The following is a 23,752-nucleotide window of genomic DNA, read 5'->3' on the forward strand; positions in this document are numbered from 1 at the left end:
GGAAAGGTATAGATATAAGAAATGTATCTCATCTTAACTAGAGGAAGATACATCAGATTTACATGATTTAGTCTAATTTCTTTCCACATTCTATACTATATTAATAAAATTATGATGTAGGTTAGACCTCACTGTGAATTCCCATAAAATAATGAACTAACTTAGGCCATCATATACTGTAGCATTGTCCCCTACTCAGCATCAGATCAATCTATTGAGTTAAACCTCACTGAATACAATAAATATGTGAAACGTTGAACTGAAAATCTACTTGCACTCCTATGTTTGCTAAAATGAACACTCCAAGAGATAGTAACGAATCCATTCAACAAGGTTGTTGTCATATAAGCAATTAAAATGTTTCTCCTTGCTGGGTGATGTATTTTCCAGGCACTGTAAAACATCTTGAATGACCAAGAAAGACTCAGCTCATTGTTGGAGTAAAAAAGATGAGAACTTCAGCATGTCCCTGTCCCACTTCAGGGCACAATTCTGATCAGCAGCCAAGTCAATAAGCTGCAACTTCAGTTATTTAATAGTTTCACAAGCTCATAAAGGGCAATTATGTCAGGATATACTTGTATGTGTCTTAACCTGCAATACTTCATTTTGATGCTAGTGACACTGGGGCTAATGGGGTTACCTGAGTGATTAAGAGCTGCAGAATTATGCCTTACAGACTAGCAAATTCTAGACCATTTGATGTCGATAGCAGCACCATTATTGATTCCAAATGAAGTGAAATGAGACAAGTAATAAAACAGAATTGGGAAAAAAAACTGCTCTATGCTTCTAAATATTGAAATAAGTGCATTAAAAGTTCAGTCTGATGTTCTTGATTGTATCTAATTGATGTGAACAAGTTTATAGTAGCTCACTAGTGGAAAGGCAAAGGGAACATGGAATTTTAAAAAAGCAGTAAGAGCTAGATCAAGAAATGTGTCACATCTCCCTCTTTTTATAAATATTGAGGGGTGTTTTTTGCAGTAACATCCTCCCATAAATCACACAAAGTTTATTTTCCCATTTAAACGCTCATTAAACTACAGATACAGAGTTTCAAAAATGAAGGCCTTTATTGCTTTGCAGCTGTTATTGAAGGCAGAACTTGAATGAGAGAGAGAAGGAAAGAAGGGAACTGGGGAGAAAACTCTTTTATTAGAGGAAACCTTGAATCATTCCCTCTCAAAAACTCAAATTCTGTAGTGCAGTGGTTCTCAACCTGTGGGTCCCCAGGTGTTTTGGCCTACAACTCCCAGAAATTCCAGCCAGTTTACCAGCCTTTAAGATTTTTGGGAGTTGAAGGCCAAAACATCTGGGGACCCACAGGTTGAGAACCACTGCTATAGTGGCTTCACCTGATACCAGTCTGGCAACGGGCCAATGGACTGCAGAGCAACTGTGTATGAACCCAATTACAATGTAAGACAGAAAAGTGAGACCAAGCTCCAAATGGTTTCATTTTTCAATATCTGCCAGGGGACACACCTCTCCCCAGCTTTGGTGTCCCTAGCTTTGGGCTCCACAGCTTTGGTCTGAGTTAGGCAAATATTATCCACTGGACTGTAATTCCCCATTGCTTTTTGGTATAATTTCATATAGCAAATCATTTAAATGAAAACTCTGATACTCACTGAAGGCTGGCCACCCTGACATCAAAGATCTCCCGTTACTCTTAATTACCTGCAAACTAATCCAGTTGCAAAGTGTTCACAAATTGTTGATTACCTTTTGTGCAATTAATTTGATTGTTTGTCCTTGAAGGCCAGAATAATAGCATAAATGTTTTGCCAATAAAAAGAAAAGAAAAGCCTCTGGAGATATGAGACCAATTAGAGCTCCACTGCATTTATTTTGTTTTGTTAAAATCAATCAATGTGCTGAAGAAACATGAGAAGGGTCATCTTTTAAATGACCACTTTGGTTGTCTTCAGCATGAAAATAAGCCTTTTGAGTAGTTTTGCAGATCAGGAGAAGTTTTATCTCTGAACAAAGCTGTTTTCTTTTTCTTTATCATGTTTAATGGTAGCATATTACATATCCAGATGCAAAAGTCACTTTAAAGATGGGTTGGGCAGATACAAGTCAGAACAGAGAGTACAGAAAGCAAACAAAATTCTGTTCCACTCAGGGTTCTGCCGCACAGGCCTATATCCCAAGAGGAACTGAGATTTTGTATTCGTTTTCCTTGGCATTGAGGCCTCACACCAGCCCCAAACCCGAGGATTATCTGGGTGGTGGCTACATGCTGTCCCAGGTCAATCAGTGGTCAACTCATGAGGGCATGTAGCCAGCCCCCAGCCACCTGTTTCCCCAAAAAACATACTAGATGGGCCTGACTGCATCTTCAGCCCCCTCAGAGAAAGCTTCTAATGTGTAAAATGAGGCATCAGAACCTTTGGAGAAGGGAAGGGGTAAATGGGGGCTGAGAGGTGGGGCTGGGAGGGGAGGACGGGGGTGCCATTCCACTCAGGCCCAAGAATTGGAATGGCAATGGGGATTGAACTCCAGGATTGCAGAAGGTGGTAGAGTTGTGCTTTTGGGGTAAAACTTGATCCATTTCATGTCCCGGCTTTCAGTCCTGATCCATTTTTGGGAGCCTCCCAAAATCAAGAGGGCAGATATCTGTTTTCTCTCTGGGGGGCCTAAAGATCCATTTTATATTAGCCCATTATGGGGGGGGGCTCCCACCCTAACCCTAACCCCTTCCCTATGTGTTTCTTACTCTAAAGAATGCACTTGGCTGCAGGTAAGTGTGTGTGCTTTCTGGGCCTGCATGGCACATGCACTTTCCAAGGCAAGGAGGCAAGTTCTCTGTTTCTTACTTTAGAGGAGGCGCTTGGCTGTCGGCACTGGCAGGCATGCACGCTTTCTGGGCCTGCACACACACCACATGCACTTTTCAAGGCAAGGAGGCAAGTTCTCTCTAGAGGAGGCACTCAGATATGGACAGGGAGCTCCAAACCTGAACACTGGCAGCCGTGCATGCTTTCTCTCCTGGGCTGCACCACACCAGCAACCACACACTCTTTCCAGGGCATTTTAAGTAGACTTCCCACTTTCAGTAAGGAAAAGTGATGACCTCCTGGAAGATGAGAGTAGTTCTCAGAGAATGGGGGTTTCCTTTTTGTTTGCTGAGGGTTTCGTTTTTTGCGGGTTTTCATAATGGGCGGGCCCTTACAGTTATGAACTCTCAAAGCACCAAAGGTACTGAAAGAAACAGATGAAACAGAAGAAACGAATTCCAGCACAACTCTAGAAGGCGGTCCCAAAAGTAAATCCCCACAGGCCCAGCACCTGGAAAGATTCAGACCTTGCAGTAAGATCTGGATCTTTCCAGGTGTTTTCTTAATCTGGAGTAAATGTGAAACCCCATTTGAACACCTCATGTTAGCTTGCAACCCATCACAGGTTTTGGCCCTCTGTAGAAGGGCCCTCAGTCTGTCAGGTACTTCAGTTGACAGGTTGTTTCTTCTACCTCAACATGCTCTCCAGATATGATACAATGATGAGATATATTCTCATCTATATATACCACCTACTCAAGGAATACCAAAATTAGAATGGCCTCCCAAAGAAACTACTGACTGGCATCCTGCTAGGAAGTTATGATGTTGTAAGATAGGCTTATGAAAGGGAAAAATGGGAATGGCCAGGAAGCCGTGGGCACACACACACAAGGCAGGATAGGGGAATACCACGATTGTATATATTATATATTACATGTTATATAATTCTTTTCTGCTACCAATTATTTATTAAGGTTTCTTTTGCTGCCACCATTTATTGATCCATAGGCCACCTCCTTGCTACATTGCTCAAGAAGACACGCAAACTCTCCTGGTGAAATAAAACAAGACTATGATGTTTACTTTGTTCTTGAACATTAAAGATGCGTAGCTGTTTCAATAAACTATCAGGCTTTACTTGTACAGAGAAGGGTTTTATAACGCGAGTTTGTGGAAAACAATGTTCATCACACAGGAATATAAACAGGTTGTTTAAACCTTTTGAATATCTGAGGTTTCAACACCAGTGCTCTTAAACCATAGAGGCTCACTATATTTCTTAATTCTTCTCTCTGAAGGTTTTAACTATTTCCATCAAAGAGGTATCTTTCTAATAACAATTTCCAAAACTCTTCCTTCCTTCCCTTTTAAATCTCCTAAACTATCTCCCTCTTCAAACTCCAAACTCTAACTCCAAAAACTCAGCTCTTTCTTTCCCTCTGGCTCTGCCCATCTCCGGTTGCCAAGCAACGTCCTCCAATTTCATCAGCCAATCAGACTGCACCAGCTATGAAGCTGCCTGATCACTTCTCCCCCTTGCTCTTTTTAGCTTTTCCAAGGCAGGCCTGTTACTGCCTGTACACCAACCTTGGGAGGTAGGCTAATCCATTACAGCTTACTATCAAATTAAGTTTTTTTGTATTTACATTTTCAATTGTCATGATCACACGTGTCTACAAAACTCTCCTTCAATGTAAGTTGCTCTACGCTTACAGTATTGGCAAGCAGGAAATTAACGCTAACCTACCTAGCCCACTCAAACCAGTGAGCAGTTGTGCTCATTGATGGGAGAGGGTTTTGCTTCTGCTAGTTGTGCTGTTGCTCACTGATAGGAATGGACTATGTTTGTTATTTTTCAGTGCCTTGTCTGCCAGTACCGCAGAGCTGCATTGATTTTGCAGGCCAGACCATGAGGTAGATCATAGCCATGAAATCATGACTATGTATCCCATTTTGAATATCATCCTAGTATTTCTGTGTCATCAGTTGCAGCATTCTGGCAAGATAAGGCTGATTTTCCCCTCACATTTGCCCTGCAGGTGGGCTGTGTGTGTTTCTATGAGAAAGAGAGAGAAAACTGAGGAATGCCCTAACTCTGTCTACTGTGATTTGAAGAACTTAAGTGGACATTTACTTGACATTGCTATTTGTTTGACTTAAGGTCTCAGGCAGAGTACCTCAGCATCCAAGAATAGGTTTGAGAAATAAACTACTTCAAGTCACCAATAATATGTACAAGAAAGAAAGGAATCATTTTGAATACTGTTCTTTTAAGTCCCAGCTCAAGCATAGATTTAATATTCACATGGATCTTCTGCTTAAACAGACAGTGACTAATATTTATACTGCAATTTGGTTTTGGCTTCACATAACTGAGCAAAAAGATTGCAACTTTGAAAATAACACATTCAAAAGGGTTGTGTTTAATGACAGAAGTCACTAGTGGCATGCTCAGCAGTCTTGCCTATTGTCACATCTATATATAAATCTACTACTTATAAAAGCAAAATAGGGCTAGATCAATCCCACATTTGGAGGAGTTCTACTTACATATATTTGTATATTTCACACAGATATACTTTCCAAATACAGTGAATGTGAAAATGGCAATATGTATGATCCCAGAATGTGCCATGCTTGCAGTTTGTTGCTGGGCATATCAGCAGCAGCTCTGTGGTTGGTAATCCACTCTGTCTACAACTCTGCTCATGAATTTTTGAGTAGTGGGAAGAGAAGCTCTGAATAACATTCATATAAGGCTTACAAACCATTTTTTGCCTGAGAATTCAAGCACAACTTTTCCATTCCATTAAGTATCATCAAGCAAATACAAACTCTTATTTGGTTCATTTATTTCAAATTCTATCCTGGTTTTTTTTCTTGGTATTCAGGGAAGCTAACAGAAATGATTAAAGTATTTTCCTTTATTTTTAATCAACATAAAGATAAAGCAATGTGTTTACACATATATACTTTTTCCAGGACTTTTCTCTGTGTTTATATGAAATATTATTGTGTAAACTACTAAACCTTGTGAAATGTTTGGTGAAAAGAAATATATCTAAGCACAAAGAGATCTGTTTTGTTTCTAAAGTAGATGTACTTTAAAAGCTATAAAAAACCTTCACCAGTTCCAGAGCCATACTTAAACTCATTTCTTGAGGATATCTTCATAATTTAGACTAATGGAAGAGGCTTACTCCAAACAATCAACAGAATTTCAACAACTTTCGAACCCACCATCAATATCAGCCTGGAACGTTTCTGGGACATCACCATACAGCTACAAAATGGACATCTAAATCTCAAACTATATCCCACTGGCTACTGCATATACTTACTTGGCTTTAGTTTTTACCCTGAATACACTACCAAATTCACAATTTAAGCCAATCACATCTGCTTATACCCACAAGACAAGGACACCAGCCTCACTGAACTTCAACAACCATTTGTCAAGTTACAATAGCCAGTATATGAGATGGAAAAAAAAATAAGGCAATGCTTTTATGCATGCATAATCTATTACAGAACAAACTGAAATCAAGAAATGGCAGAATCCCACTACTGGTCAAGCATACAGTATGCAACTGATACCACTCAGATGTCTCATCAATAGACCTATTGTGGGCAATCATACTGTTCTATCAAAAGGTTCTTAGCGGTAGGCCTACAGACATTCCCCAATCTCAAAGATTCACTTGCCTATAGGAGGACACACAACATAGTTGGGCAAATAGGTACAAAACCTTTTACTCAGGAAATGTCACCACAGGACTAATCACGTCACCAAAAATATCATTTGCTCATCCTTTAATATTATGGAGATAATATTATGTAGTTAAGCCTGATGTCTAACAATTGTAACACTCAGTTAATAATTAATTAGAAGCATTTTGTCACATGCACGTGCAAAACATAAATATGTCTTTAGGAACAAAAGAGAAGAAACAAACTGACAGAAAAGTGTTTCTCAACCTGGGGGTCAGGACCCCTGGGGGGTGGGTTGCAATGGGGGTATCAGAGAGGTCGCCAAAGACCATCAGAAAACACAGTGTTTTCTGTTGGCCATGGGGGCTCTTTGTGGGAAGTTTGGCCCAATTCTATTTTTGGTGAGGTTCAGAATGCTCGTTGATTGTCAGTGAATGATAAAGCCCAGAAACTACAATTCCCAAATGTCAAGGTCTGTTTTCTCCAAACTCCACTGGTGTTCACATTTAGGCATATTGAGCATTGATGCCAAGTTAGGTCCAGATGCATCATTTTTTGAATCCATAATGTTCTCTGGATGTAGGTGAACTACTAGAGAAAGGTGGGGTATAAATAAGATAAATAAATAAATAATATTTTTTATGGTTGGGGGTCACCACAACATGAGGAACTGTATTAAGGGGATTGTGGCATTAGGAAGGTTGAGGAACCCTGTGCTAGAGTATACTACTGCATTGTTGGAAAGGAGTAATGCTTGAGAATGTTCTTGAGGTATGGATGTGTTGTGTACATTAATACAAGTATGAAAGATAGCTCTTATGGTCCCAACTCTAAGATTGCTTCAGGAGAGTTCTCCAACTAGTTCTTCATATGGCCCTTATAGCGATAGGCTACCAAGGTTGTAATATGCTTACCAGCCCTGTAATTTATTGAAATGCTTTCATATGGTACTTGGAACATGATGTTTAACAAGCTATTCATAATGAAATGTGCAACTTGAGGCTTGCACAGCAGAAAATGCTTCTGTAGGGAAGGGATTTGACCAGTTTTAACTGTGTAATGAACCATTCATAACAATCTGCATGCAGATGTGAATACTCTGTAACAATTTAATAAGCTATTTACAACATAAGCGGTGCTTAAAAAAATGTAGCTCCACACAATTAATCCATAATGGTTTCCTGAACTCTTGTGCACTTCCCTCCTCCCTGAGCTGTTAATCACTAGCAAAGAATAACAACACATACCCAAAGAACAGGGAGGTTTGAAAACATTTACCCCTGTTCTGAACAGTTCTTGTGTTAATGTATAACAATGTGTTGCTGTGCAGGTAATTTTCAATATTGATTAGAGCATTTATATTTTTTTACATCTCCGACTGCAATGGTATTGCTTCACTGATCTGAATGGTCATGCTTCTCCTTAGTAAAATCTCATATTTTCCAGAGGGTATGTAAAGTGGAAACTACTTTTTGCTTTCCATTGTTGAGGAATTTACCACATTTGGAATGGGACAGGTCCTGTGAAGTGCTATGGGTGGATTGTGTGGAGTACTTTACTTTCAATGAAACCTATAGAATGTTGTATAGTGAAAATTTCATCTACTGAACATTAGTCAATCTATTACATGAATGTATGCACATAGACATGCATGCATGTCTGGCTTTCCATGTATTAGTTACGGGACTAAGCCCTTTTGGCACTATGATTTAAACATTTATATTCTTCATTAACAGAATAATGAAATGAATTATTTGCCCAAGGTAATGACTGATTAACATTAGGGATGATATTACAGCAAGGGTCAGAAAAGGGTTGTCCTCATGCTTTTGTGGCTCTTAATACTACATTGGAAAAATAAGTGTCATTTTTTTTCTATTCCATTTTATGAGTCTGAAAGGATCATTGTCTTCTTTTCAAACTAACCCAGAGCACCCCTTCCCAAGCTCCAAAATAAAAAAAGAGAGATTGCCCATCCAGACTTGTCTGCTTTGGATTTCTTGTGTACTTTGACCATGTTTTAACCTGATGAAATCTACAAAAGGCACAAGGGGCATTACGCTGCCAATTTGGCTCCCAAGCCTGCTAAAAATGTTCAGCCCTGCATTGGAGAACTCTTTCATTTCATGGAACTCATGCTAACTCACAAACCCAGTGCTGAGAGCCCTGAAATGGGAAAAATTTTGGCTTCACAGAAATCATAAGTTGTGGCTATGACAACTGAAAGGGAAGGAAGAACAGAGGTTTCTTGTGAAATGTTTTGAAGCATAGGGTCAAACCCAAGCATAAGGGCCACATCTTGTATATCAACTGAGTGCTAGCATTTCTGATATTTCTGCCATTCAAACCCAACTTAAATTTGGGAGATAAAAAAATACATCGTACTATTAGTAAAAACATATAAGATAATGACGTTCATCTTAGTTAGTTGTTGTTTGTCCACTTGGACAATTAACACTTGGAAAAATTCAGAACTTTTGAACCAAGAGAGAGTATTTGAAGAGCTAAATTCAGTGTTAGTTTTATGTGGTGCAAGCATACTGAAATGAATGGGAATTGTGAATCACAACTAGCAAAGGTCTCATTGATTTTGATGGCTCTCTTCTAGGTAGGACTATACTGGATATCTAGGTGAGACAAGAAAGGAACTTTTCTAATACTAAACCTGTGACTTGTGTCTGCTTTCAAAAATAGCCCATAATATTTCAGCAACACAGATTTTGTTTATGAGTCATAAACTTACTTGATATTCATAGCTGCTACGGAAGTGTGGTTGATCCACAAGGAGCAATACGAGTTTTTCATTCATTCTGTGCCTTATGCTAGAAATTTACATAATTAAATGAACCGGTATCAGACCCTGTTGAATTAGCTACTGTAAATGTTAACAGTTGATGCAAACACAGAGGCCTCACAGATCTCGTACTGTGGGTTATCAACTGTTGTAAGCAAGAAAGCTGACAGCTGATACAATAAATCTGAGATAATTATTTCAGGGACTTGTAGTGCAACTTGCATATTAACTCAGTTTAAGAATGCTTTGATGAATTTGATTGAAGTCAATTAATTAAATTTCCAAGTCAGATGAATGCAGAGTCAAAGCATTGCACGTTCTGCTGTTCAGTGCTGTACATTTAGCAGGAGATGATAGACTTTCAGCTGCCTGTGCAGAAGTACCAAATCAAATGATGAAGTGTGAACACACTGTTGTATCTGAAACTAGTATGAAGTCTCTGAAGAAAAATGTGCTTCCATTTAATTTGCCAATGTTTATTGAAACAGACAGGAAAGACATTAACTCTTGATGTAACACTTCTCAAAACAGTCTATCGACAGGAAGAAAAAGACTGAATATTTGGTTGAATTATGACTTGTAACAATATGATATTGATAGGGGCAGAATTAGGGCTAAATGATGCACTTAAGGAAGTGTTTAAGATTAATTGAAACTTCCTTCATGAGGCTAGTGATACAAAAATTCACTGGGACTCTGGAGGAAGAAGGATACCTCTACTGGACCAACCAAAAATGCACAGAATACATTATACAAGCTTTCAAAATTTCACAGGCTTCTTCATTTGGAAAGATGTCAAAAATCTTTTAGGGAAAAAATGAGCATGTAAGAACCACAGGACTGCATTTTGTGAATGTGTTGGTTTTGTTGTTGTCAGTTAAAATCATCTGGAGGTATATTAATGCTAGTAGAGGTCACTCCCCTCTTTGGCCATATGGGCACTGGGAGACAGAGTCCCAAAATTTAGGCAATAACTTTTCAACTCTATTAGCAATAGAAAAAATAATTTTACTTGAGATGCAGTTGTTTCTGTCCTAGGTGAACCTACCTTTCTTAGGCAGAGAACAGATACTATATTTCTCAAGACGTCTTTGTATTGTTACATCTGGAAAAACTTTGATGGTGAAGCCAGTCAAATAAGGAACTGCAGCCTAATCTCAACTTCAATCTTCTTGCTCAGTTGCTTTTTAAAGGGTAAACATACATTATATACTTGAATATAAGTTGGTTTTTTCAGCTCTTTTGGGGGGGGGGAGCCCCCCTTGGCTTATATTTGAGTGGAGGTATAAGCTGGGGTGGGTGACTGAGAGAAAAAGGCTCTGAGGCCAGTTGGCATTTGGCTCCATGGAATGGGCTGGAGGAGGAGGAGCAGCGGAGCCAGGAAGTGAGGTCCTGTGCCATTTCTTTTCTTTGAAATATGGTAAATGTTCAGAAACATTTAACCTACTTATGCCCCAATTAATGTAATTTTATTGATATCTATTTTTATTCTTGAAATTTACCAGTAGCTGCTGCATTTCCCACCTTTGGCTTATACTCGAATCAATACGTTTTCTCAGGTTTTTTTGTGGTAAAATTAGGTGCCTTGGCTTATATTCGTGTCGACTTATACTCGAGTATATATGGTAAGCAGTATGCAAACACTGACCTTTCCTATCTGCTATAGTGAACATGTTTAGGAAAACATATGTGCAAATCAACACTAATTTACAAATGTGTAGACATAGCTTAAATACCTCATTAATGAATGGCATTGTATTTTGAAGCTGAATGTGGGACTGCTTCCCTTACAAGTTGCTGTGTTTCATATAGTGTACATACTCATAGTGGCATTCACCATGTGTGCGTGTGCATTTATCTCAAGGTTTCCGAATGTATTTTTTAAATGTTAAATGTATTCACATTCACTCAGGTTTTCTTTTTCTATTATATTTTTAAAATACAAAGTGGATTAAAATATGACAACAAAAGACAAACTTTCAGATTGCTTGATGAAAATGTTACTTTTTATTGCCAGTTCCATCTATTCTCGTGTCTCTTTATCTGGATGCTTGGTCCAGCATTTAGTTATTAGATTTACAGGCTGTTTATACAGAAGTTATAGAACTAAGGTTCCATTCTCACTGACTTGGTTCCATTTTAAAGAATCCTGGGATCTGTAGGAGGGATATTTAGAAATCTCTACCAGAGACAATTAAAATAGCACCAGCTTGCTATAACTGTGTAATGTGAATAGGGCCCAAACTTTGGTTTTATGTTCTTACCTAATAATAAAGCAGAAAGGAAAATCTTATTAACAGATTGCAAAAGCGGCACCACTTAAAAACTCAGAAATTCTGCTGGATTTAATGAATTCTGCCATTTAATTGCTGACACACCTGAAACATTTCCATCTGCAATATGGGTTGGATATACTTGACTCTGATGCACTATGTTATGCCAAAAATGTTTTCTTCATTTGATTTGCATATTATGTTCATGAGAAATTAGCTAAGTCTCATCTTAGCACCCTACAGAAAGGATTTATTCATGTAAATGAGAAGCGTGAGGATGGTATTTATTTTACGTGGTTCCTCCCTTTGGCATATTTTTCTTTTTTGGCAATGGGGAAGAGATTGTTCTAAAAGAAGCGTAATTCTAAAAACAAAATCAGCCCCAAATCTATCCAGTGAGGAAAAGGATGATATCAAACACTAGCTTACTTAGCAGCTGATCAACTTAAATTTGTTTCTGATCTCATTTGCATACAAACCTCGATGGGCCCCATCAAATGATTTGTGTCTCCTATCGTTATCAACCTGTTGGAAACCATGTGCAAAAAGTGTCAGAAGCAGAGCATTTGGACATGGGTTTCATGTTTTTAAAAATATAAATTGCATGAAATGCACTGCTTTTATGTGTGATCGGTGAAACAGTAAGCATCCTGTTCCCTGTGCTGTGAGGTCTCCTTTGGAGGAATGTCTGTGAGCGGTCCCATTTGTCTCTAATTACATGATGACAAAAGACCTCTGAAGCGGTTACTTTGAAGTCTTCAGTCCTTTTTTTACACCTGTGTGATTTCCATTTCGCAGTGTTACTGCACATTTAAAAAAACCATAAAGGGGGGGGGAGTGATGTATGCAGAAATTACAATGAATTGGGAGAAGCAAAGCTTCAATAGTGTGATGAGTAAAAATGGATTACTTTAAACAGGAAGAAATGTATATGATGGGGTGTATGCATCCTGTCACGATCCTGTATGTATCCTGTTGTAAAAAAAATGTGGCATGCATACTGATTAAGCGTTGTAAAGTTTAAACGTGATGAGATCCTTAGAGAGTTCTAAAAAAAGATCAGAAAAAAACTGTGAAGCATTATCAAAACTCCACCACTTTCCTCATTTTGGAAAAAAATAATCTTTTATATCCTAACAATTGTGGTCCTCATCCTTCTGATCCTCCACCATCGCCTTTCATACATGATCTCATAGCCAGCATTTACAACTATAATTGAACTTATAAACAGAAAGATTCAACAGTGTATTTTCCATTCTAGAAGTTTCTTATTCAAATATAATATCTCACTGTCGTTCTCTTTCCACACATCTCCTAAAAGGGCTTATTCATCTTGCCCATTATTTTCACCTTGGATTTTTTTTCTATATGTCCATCTGTCTATTCACTCCAACCTATTTTTGTAGCTAATGAGAGGATCACTGTGTGGTTCACTCTCAGAACTGTTGTAACCCATTTCTATTTGCCAATGACATTAAGCATGCTTACAAATTAGATATTCAAGCTTAATGGACTAGTAGATGGCACACATATGTACTTCAATTCACAGTTTTGGAATGTTAATAGATTGTATATTTAAAACAAGTAAGTGCAAAATATGTTGAGTGGTAATACGATAATGATGGGTGTTTCAACCTAGGGAGATTTTTTTTCAAATCATGAAATAAAATATTTATATCTTAACAATTTATCAGAAACAAAAATGTCTTTAAGCTTTAAGTAGTATCTCTGCCACAGTGACCAGAAAGGCATTTCCAGACATCATGCACGTTCTTTAAATAAATGCCTGATGGAAAAATGCATGCCGTTAGCACCTTGCCATCATATCAGGACAGGTTAGGTCAGTAATAACATGTCTATAAAAACTGTCTTCAGTATTCCCAGCAGTGACTAATTTTTACACTTTTAGGCAATGAAAACATGCTAATCAATGTTTCTACTCTGAATTATTATAAATCTCTACACTGTGTGTGCCTTGCAGTCTAGAAGCTTCCCAAATGTTTTCCCTATATGCAAAGAAAATGTATACTCCCTCAAAATCTAGAACCATTTCTATATTCTTCATGTCTCACACTGAAATCTTATTAGGAAATGTTACCTAACTAGTATATATTCTTTGTCAACCCACATCAAATTCTTAACTACTTGAAAGTTTCACTCCTCTCAGCAACAAACATGCTACAGTCAACAAACTGCTACCAGTCAGAGATGGCTTGATTCTCTGCTCACCCATAGTTTGGAATCTGAGGAAACCATCATATTTATCAAACAAGCAAAAATCCATAGTTTTATGGCTCATTCTATAATTGGTCTCTCACGAGATATACGCAATACCCATATTTAAATCACTTTGATGTTGGAGATATTTGCTGGCTTTTTCTTGCCATCCTTTCCAAATGTACTGTAGCTTTCTCATGAGCATACTGAATCATTCCAGGGAGAATAACTGAAATTACTTTAGTGGACCAAGATAAATATTAAGAGCAACATGAATTCATGAATTAATGAAACCTCTCTCTATGTATGACTTATGCACTGAGATAATGCATGCTCTGTCCTGACATATATTACATTTGCCACAGTTGCAACCGCCTTTGCTTGTGTCTATATGCATCTGCAATCTTTATACCTACTAATCAGTCTCATGGGTCTTCTGTTATCACATTAAGCTCAGTTCAGGCAACATAACATGAAGGTTCACACCAAGCAGACCCATGCTCAACATCACTCACACTGGTGAGTTCCATGTTTCAGCAATGGCACATACAGCATGAAAATCTACATGGAGTATGATTTGAGAACTCAAGTTGCTACAAATGGAAATATACTCCCCTTGCAGACATTTGCACTGTTCATATGGATGCCAGCAGCGTGGGCCGGTCAGTGGGTGTGTTAAGTGACAAGCCGTATCAGCTGATACTTTAGGGCTATTCTGTTCAACACATTTTTAAAAATGAAAAGGAGAAAAAGACTTCAGAAATCAGCTCATTGCTTCTATCGTCCAGCAGCCATCTATTTACCAGTAGAGAGATGTAATCAGTCCCCTAGAAAATCTTATTGTCTCCTTCTATTTAGCCGGCTTTTCTTAGAACATGAAAGGTTACTGTTTAAGAACTGAAGAAGAAGAAATCAAACAACCTTGGTCCTTTCAAGTCCAAATATTATAAATTAAGACTGATAGAGGTTCTTTTGGGTTTTGCATAGGTTTATTTCTTTGCCCTACCTAGCAATCCCAGAGACCGAACCTGGGACTTCTGCAAGCAAAGTGGATGCTCTACTAATGAGCTATAGTTCCTACCTAAGAGTTTTTAAGCTGTTTCTGCTTCTCTGATAAGAATGGAAGGAATTTTTACAAATGCTTTTTGAGTGTTGCGAAATCTTGATAAGAAAGATCTTCGCAGTTATTCACAGTTATTCTATTAAATTCTAATGTGCTTATTTTGTACAGAAAACAGAATCACTGCATAGGATTCACCAAGCCCCCCCCCCCCCTTTCACAATATTAATTATTGTGCAGAAAATGTTGCTTTATTTGCAGAATAAAACTGTCTTTGGGGATTTGTTCTGTGTAAAACTTAATAATAGATTATTTCCATAAAAACAATATTTTGTGTATAGAAAGTAGCATTTTCTGAACAACAATTGATATTTCTGTGTAGAAATATTTGCCATACAAAATGCTGTTTTCTGTGCAGAAAATGCTGTTTCCTGAGCAAAAGAATCAAATGAGAAATGTGCACACAACAAATCCCCAATTGCATCTTTCTTATGAATAGAAAGCAACTTTCCTTGCAGAGGAAATAGCATTTTTGTGGAAAATAATATTTCAACAAGAAATATTAACTCATGTCCAGAATATGTTGTTTTCTATGTAAAATAACTATATGTGAATTTTGCACTGGCTAAGTCCTGACCTGTAAGTAGTAGGCCTGGGTAACAACGGAAAAATTTGTTTCTAAAATCGATTCGTTTTTTGGGTTTTTTTGCGTTTCGATATTTAAAAGAATTCCGAAATTTTCCTTAAAAAAAGTTTGATATTTACGAAATTTCGTAAATGGTAAAAAAATTACAAAACAATAACGAAACAATAACAAATCGATTCGTTAATGGCGGCCGCGATCGCGCAATACGCTAAAAAAACTTCTGAAGCTTCCCTCTCCCTCTGTTGTTGACTGTTGGTGTGATATTATAATTTTTTTTCACTAATTAAACAAAAAACAACTATAAAACTTGCCCCAGACATGCGGAAATAATAATGAAACGACCTCAAACCAATAACGAAACGAATACATAACGAAATACGAAGCATTTACAAAACGTATTTAAAAATTCGTTTCGTTTTTAAGTTGCTCCAGAATGGTTCGTTATCGCTTCGTTATTAAAAAAAACGAATTTTTAACGAATTACGAATTAATGAAACGAAACCGCCCAGCCCTAGTAAGTAGCCTTCAAAACCTGCATTGTTTTGGAAGATTTTCTCACAGTGGGAGGAAAAAACCATTGTTACCATTTTAAAAACTGTAGCAAAGAACTGTATACATATTCTGTGTAGGGATGGGAGATATTTTCTATTTATTTATTGTTTTGAAAGATGTTCCACTTGATTTTCTGTATTAAAAACACAGAGAAAACATTGACTTCTGTCCACATGTGTTTTCTGTGCAAACAACCAAGTTTTTATCTAGATTTTTTATACTCCCTTCCACACCACTCATTTTTCTCCTCCAGAACATGTTAGAATTCTCAAATACTGTGAAAAAAATGTTAGTTTCCACACACAGTAGGGAGAAAATTATAGCAATTATTCATCTTTTTTTTGTTGCAAGGATGATATTGAAGAATTTAGATCTCTCTACCTGTGTGAACTTACATTAAGGAAAAACAGAAGGAATCTGAAACAACACAGAACTAATTAATTTTACCTGTGGACATTGGCTCCAGTGGCTCCAGGCAGACATCACACATTCGCCAGGACAGTAGATTATACATTTCTGTGATTCAACAGGAATTTCAGATTGATTGCATAGCATATTGGCCACAGTTTCTTCACCACCCTCTTCAGTGGTGTTTACGCATCTGCAGGAGAAAAATGTGTAATTGGTCAACTAACCAATGATGAACAAAGAGCAAATAAACCAATATATTATAAACTATGCCACAGCCTGTTCAACTGCAACCAGTCATATTTGTGTGCTTTGTTAGTAGAACTAATTATTCAACTAATCCCAACCACCGTCGCTACCTCCATTGTTTCTAGCTAGCCAGCTGAGGATATGTGGAAGTGTAGTCAAAAATAAGAAGAGAGAAAAGTTGGGATGGATACAGCAGCTGATATACATGTAACTGAAATTAAATTGGAAGTGCTTAATCTCTTAATTATCTCTTAATATAGGTTTTGCCCCATGTATCATACTGATTCAGAAATTGAAAGGCAACAAATCTAACATATTTAATTCCTATTATAATACTAAAATTCTGGTTTTAATTCTGGTATTAATCAAGGCACTAAAGTCATCTGAGTGAAATCAGAAACACGATATGTTTACTTCCTATGAGACACGATCTCTACTCCACAAGCTAGAATTAGTTTTATGTATCACTCCCAAAGGGTAGGTCAGAAAGGCTGCTTGTAGACATCACATGTGTTTATATATATATATATGCTTTAAATAAACACATGCGTTAAAAACAATGTTAATCTCAATTAAATTGAATCCACCAAAGCCAATGAGAAATACCAAGTGGTGACAAATAGCTCCCTTTTGTTTCAATGGCTCTATTGCAATTGAGACTGATTATAGATTTGGCGTATATATTTGTATAGCTTCTTTCCATCTATTCCCTTTGAATGTTTTCATTATGATGCAGACTAACATGGGTCGATGGGAGCCTCATTGCTTCTAGAATAGCTGTTCAACTTCCTTAATAGTCCAGCATCAAGTCCTACTGTTTTCATTTCTACAGACCTGATTTTCCTAGTTTGTATTCCATCCCCACAGAGAAGAGAGTTCTGCTCACTGTTGGTTTCACATGGAGACCATGGTTCTACTTTCCAGGCATACCGATTGCATTTGCTGTAACATGGGACTGCCTCATACACCTTCCAGAGAAAACATACGAAATTATACATAAGTTATTATCCATGTGAATATTCTCCACAGAAATGCTTTGGAAACCAACATTAAAAACAATCTAAAACAATCACATATTTTACTGAGAAATATGCTGGATTTTATTCACCGTTCAGAGAATATTGCAATGTTTAAATTCATTGATTCATTACGCACTTGCCAAAAGCTGTGCAGAAAATGTAATATGCATGCAGTTTCTTTGAATAAAAATAACAGCATTTTCCAGCAGCCTAAACAAGAATTCTATTGCAATTTCATTTCCTCTGAAGGTTCATGCAACATCCATCAGATACTCACTCTTATAATTATATAACACATTATATCTTTCTAGAAGATATTATTCGTGGCACATCCCAATTCTCTATGTTTTCTGTGCACAGGAAAATTTCAGGAACTCTTAGTGCTTAACTTGTAGTGAGGAAATAGAATTGCATGACTTTGAGATATTAATTTCTGTCCCAACAGATACGTAAAGTTATATTTTATTTTGTATTTTGTCTAAATAAAAGTGCTCCTTTAATGTATGTATTCTAGCTAGCTAGCTAGCTGGGGCAAACAGCTGAGCATTCACTTGAATTCCTTTCCTTCTGATACTTTCCCTCTTGACTCTTAATATGCCCTCTACATTCCCTGTGATGTAAGCACTAACTCCTTTTGCACCATTTTCTCTGATTATTATAAAATAGTTCCTTCAGTTTTCCAGTGACTTGGAAGAGAGTTTATTCATGGGGTTAAGGTGTACTTTAAATGCAAAACTGCCCAACAACGAGTTATCAACAGTTCTACACATCACAATATGTGAAATGCTCTGTCCTGAATGTTACCATAGTGTCCATGAATATGAATGAATGAATTTTATCACTATGGCCACAGACCTGGAGTGTAAAACATTAAAACATTACACTTCTCACCCCATTGATCGCCAGGGTTGATTTGGCTGATATGATTCACTAGGCAGGTGTCCCTTCCTCCCTCAATGCTCCATGTGCATCCCTCATCAAGTTGTGTGATTGATGGAAGAGGCTGACCATCCCAGGTAGAAGGAGTGTACCAAGGTCTCCAGTCTTGGATCCCAGGTATATGATAGCTGTGCTACCCTGCTAGAACCTTCATAAATATGCATTTAGCTATCCATAGAGTGGAAAAGATGTGTCTGCCTCTCAAGAGATTCACTGGATATTGGGACTGGACAGTGGCAATATATGACAAGAAAAGAGACAACTGGCTTTTGAGTGAGTGCCTGTTGGTCTATTTGTATCTGCATATGCTTCCAGTCCTTTCCAACTGGCAGATGGCATGATCCATTCCAGTCTGACTGACAGCAAGGGCAAAGGGTTAAATCTCCTTCTCCTTGCCAGGGCCCCTGTGCTAGCTTGCTGGCTCATTTGTTCATTCATTAAAAAGAGCTACTGCAGATCAAGATACATGATAAAAGTCACCTCTAATTTGGAGCTCAGCTTAATGACAGCAAGGAGATTAAAGTGATCCTTGGGGCTCTATAAACACAGGTGCTTGAAAGTTTGAAGACTTCTTTATCAAGAATATTGACAGAGAGGAGGAAAGAAAGAAGACAGTCTGCCAGTTCCTTCCCTGCAAAAGGCATCCAGGGCATCCTTCCTGTCCCTGATATCTACCAGATTTGTAGGATTATATCTCCCTTCCTACTCAGCCATCATGATAGACAGTCTGACTAATTATAGAAGATGCTATCTAGAGCCCCTGGTTTTGAGAAAGGGCTTCCCTTGTACCTGTAATAGTGGGACAGTTATTGATAAAATAGTTTTGGAGATTTGAGGGGCATTTTTCAGTTTAAAAAAATCAGAAGAGGAGTAGAGATCCCCTGTGGACCACCTTGTGGTTCTCTGCATTCACCTTCTTCACATTTGTGCTCCAAAATATATATGCATAGAACACATTTAACTTTTTAAAATTCCCTCTCCTTTTGAGGCAAGAACTTCTACAAGGCATGCAGAGAAATGAGATCAAGAAGGAGCTACGGAATGAAGTTTAAAATAAAATGATGGAAGAAAATAAAAGGAGAAGGAGAACAAAGAATTCACTAATAATGAGAGAACTATGTGTCATACTAATAAAATTGAAACAAAGAAGAATAGATACTAAGAGAGCCATTGATCCATTCCAATTATAGCAATGGAGTACACTTTATTTCAGATCATGAAAACATGTTTTTCTTAATAACAAAAAGAAAACAGAGGGATCAGTTTCCTAGCCTTCCAGTTGAAAGTTTTCTTTGTCCTTTTCATTCCAACTCTATACTGTCAGAGCAAGTGAAAATTTGTGATCCCAAGCTTACCAAGAAAACATACAGTTCTACCCTCATTAACACACAAAGTCAGAAACATTTTTCTTTGGTTTTTCAGAAAAATCTTGATATTCTTTTTTCATTTGAAAATTTTCCTTGTTAGGGTCTAGGAAAATACCAAGGTTGCAAAACCACAGGTGAACACGGTTTGGAACTAGTGTGGTAGAGCCCCTATATATATGAACCTTGTATCACATGTTCCAGAGCAAATATCAACTCAACTATCATCTCATATATCAACTCAACTCAACTATCAATTCAACTATCAACCCAGAAGAACTATGGACAGAAGTCCATGACATTGTTCAGGAGGCGGCAACAAAGTACGTCCCAAAGAAAAAGAAAACCAAGAAGGCAAAATGGTTGTCTGCTGAGACACTGGAAGTAGCCCAAGAAAGGAGGAAAGCAAAAGGAAACAGGGATAAGGGGAGATATGCCCAGTTAAATGCGCAATTCCAGAGGTTAGCCAGAAGAGATAAGGAACTATTTTTAAACAAGCAATGCATGGCAGTGGAAGAAGACAACAGAATAGGAAGGACAAGAGACCTCTTCCAGAAAATTAGAAGCATTGGAGGTAAATTTCAGGCAAAAATTGGCATGATAAGAAACAAAGATGGCAGGGACCTAACAGAAACTGAAGAGATCAAGAGAAGGTGGTTATTTATTTATCGTGTCAGGGACAGACCAAACAGTTGCACTGCATTTTTTAACAAACAAACAAACAAACAAAACACAAAGATTGCAGGCTTGGTAGTTGATTAAAATGTCCTTTGACCAGTAGCTGGCCACTTGGAGTGCCTCTGGTGTTGCTGCAAGAAGGTCCTCCATTGTGCATGTGGCAGGGCTTGGGTGGCATTGCAGCAGGTGGTCTGTAGTTTGCTCTTCTCAACACTTGCCTGCCGTGGACTCCACTTTGTAGCCCCATTTCTTAAGGTTGGCTCTGCATCTTGTGGTGCCAGAGTGCAGTGTGTTCAGCGCCTTCCAAGTCACCCAGTTTTCTGTGTGCCCAGTGGGGAGTCTCTCATTTAGTATCAGCCATTGATTGAGGTTCTGGCTTTGAGCCTGCCACTTTTGGACTCTCACTTGCTGAGGTGTTTCAGCGAGTGTCTCTGTAGATCTTAGAAAACTATTTCTTGATTTAAGTCATTGATGTGCTGGCTGATATACAAACAGGGGATGAGCTGGAGATGTCACTGCCTTGGTCCTTTCACTATTGGTTGCTACTTCCCAGCAGATGTCAGGTGGTGCAATACCGGCTAAACAATGTAATTTCTCCAGTGGTGTAGGGTGCAGACACCCCGTGATAATGCGACATGTTTCATTAAGAGCCACATCTACTGTTTTAGTGTGGTGAGATGTGTTCCACACTGGGCATGCATACTCAGCAGCAGAGTAGCATAGTGCAAGGGCAAATGTCTGCACTGTATCTGGTTGTGATCCCCAGGTTGTGCCAGTCAGCTTTTGTATGATATTATTTATAGTGCCCACTTTTTGCTTGATAGTCAGGCAGTGCTTCTTGTAGGTCAGGGCACGGTCCAGAGTGACTCCCAGATATTTGGGTGTGCTGCAATGCTCCAGTGGGATTCCTTCCCAGGTAATCCTCAGAGCTTGGGATGTTTGTCTGTTCTTGTGGTTAAAAGCACATGTCTGTGTTTTAGATTTATTAGGGATCAGCTGGTTTTCCCCGTAATAGGCAGAAAGAGCACCTAGAGCTTCGGAGAGATTCTGTTCAACCATCTCAAAGATGAGATGAGAAGGTGGTGAGACTATACAGAATATCTGTATAGGAAGGATAATAATATCAAGGATCATTTTGACGGTGTGGTGAGTGAATTAGAACCAGACATCCTGAGGAGTGGGGTTGAATGGGCCTTAAGAAGCATTGCTAACAGCAAGGCAGCAGGAGATGATGGGATCCCTGCTGAACTGTTTAAAATCTTGAAAGATGATGCTGTCAAGGTGATGCATGCCTTATGCCAGCAAATATGGAAAATGCAATAATGGCAATCAGACTGGAAAAATCAACTTATATCCCCATTACAAAAAAAGGGAAATGCTAAAGACTGCTCAAACTTTCGTACAGTGGCCCTTATTTCTCATGCCAGTAAGGTAATGCTCAAGATCCTGCAAGGAAGACTCCAGCAATACATGGAGTGAGAGTTGCCAGATGTACAAGCTGGATTAGAAAAGACAGAGGAACGAGAGATCAAATTGCCAATATTCGCTGGATAATGGAGAAAGGCAGGGAGTTTCAGAAAAACATCTATTTCTGTTTTATTGACTATTCTAAAGCCTTTGACTGTGTGGATCATAATAAATTGTTGCAAGTTATTGGTGGCATGGGCATACCAAATCACCTTGTCTCTCTCCTGAGGAATCTGTATAAGGACCAAGTAGCAACAGTAAGAACTGACCATGGAACTGGTGTATTGTCTTGCAGAAGGCAGGCATCTTTGGATGGCCTCCCATAATTTCCACAGCAGTGAAGCACAGTATGCCTACCCTTTGCTAGGAAATCCAACAATACTACTCTGTGCTGGTTACAAAATACTGTGAGCATGACATTGCCTGCTGAGAGTTGACTGGACTTTAATCTCAGGATCATAGTGATGGACCCAGCTTTCATCCTGTGTGATCAGTTTGTTGAAAAAGTTATCCTGGTTTCCATGGCACATCATCAATAGAGCCTGAGAGCATTCAACTTGTTCCTGCTTCTGGAAAGGTGTGAGCAACTGGGGGACCCAGTGAGCAGATACCTTATGCATGTGAAGATGGTCCCAGATGATTTTTTTCCATGGACCCCACACTATTGAAATATTGTGTATTATATTTTTTACGGTTTTAATTGTATACTGTGTACTGTATATTCTGTTGTAAACCGCGTTGAGTCGCCAGTTAGGCTGAGAAACAGCGGTATACAAGGACAGTAAATAAATAAATAAATACTAATCTTTACATTTTGGGCTAGGTGGCAAATGGTTTCATGGCAATTTTCCAAAATGGCGACCTCCACTTGCTGAATGGTGTGTTCATCAATAGCAGAGTGAGGTTGCCCTGGAATTGGAGCTGTTTGCACCAAAGTCTGACCACACTTGAATTGACAATGCCAGTTATTGATGACATTATATGATGAGAAATCATCACCATAAACCTCTTTCATTTCATCAAATGTCTCCTTTGGTGTGCTGCCTTTCAAGTAAAGATACTTGATGACTGCTCTGTATTCTACTGGGTCTAATATCAAACCTCACCCCACTTCAGCACCTGTAAAATCAAAACTGTTATCAGGTCTGAGTTATAAATTGGCACATAACCTATAGAGACGTATATCATTACACATGTGCAGTGTCAGCATTCTGTGATAAATAGAAGTGAGTCAGGGGAAATCTTTAATGAATACCCCTTGTATTTCCCTCCAGCAAAGCCCCACTCAAATTTGGGGTGTGGGGAAACTTTCACAATCCCCCCCCCTGCACCCCAGCTGCCTTTTCATACCTTCTCAGAAAAAAAAAATCCTGGGAACAAGTTGAGATAAAGTATCTCCTTTTTCTTCTCTCCTTAAGATTTTTATTTGGCAGCAAAAAAGAAGCAATAGTATCAGTCTGTCATCATGGTGCCAAAGCCCTAATACAAAAGCCCAGGACAGAATGTGGAAGAATCTCAATTCTGAATTTTCTCCTTTGCTCATTGCTAATGCTGGTTCAAAAAGAGGCCTTTTCATTCTACATAGT

General features: G+C 38.4%; 1 protein-coding gene across 2 annotated transcripts in view; it reads right to left on the reverse strand.

Moving 5' to 3' along the window:
- Nucleotides 1-23,752, reverse strand: part of THSD7B (thrombospondin type 1 domain containing 7B) — a 565,817-nt gene that overhangs the window by 45,724 nt on the left and 496,341 nt on the right. For both annotated transcript variants that reach the window (XM_060776084.2, XM_060776085.2), the window contains 2 exons: nucleotides 17,534-17,667; nucleotides 16,490-16,643 (listed from right to left, as the gene is read on the reverse strand). In XM_060776084.2, the coding sequence (XP_060632067.2) occupies nucleotides 16,490-16,643; nucleotides 17,534-17,667 (288 nt within the window). The remainder of the gene's footprint in view (nucleotides 1-16,489; nucleotides 16,644-17,533; nucleotides 17,668-23,752) is intronic.

Source organism: Anolis sagrei, chromosome 1 (assembly GCF_037176765.1).
Source record: "Anolis sagrei isolate rAnoSag1 chromosome 1, rAnoSag1.mat, whole genome shotgun sequence".
NCBI classification, from domain to species: domain Eukaryota; kingdom Metazoa; phylum Chordata; class Lepidosauria; order Squamata; family Dactyloidae; genus Anolis; species Anolis sagrei.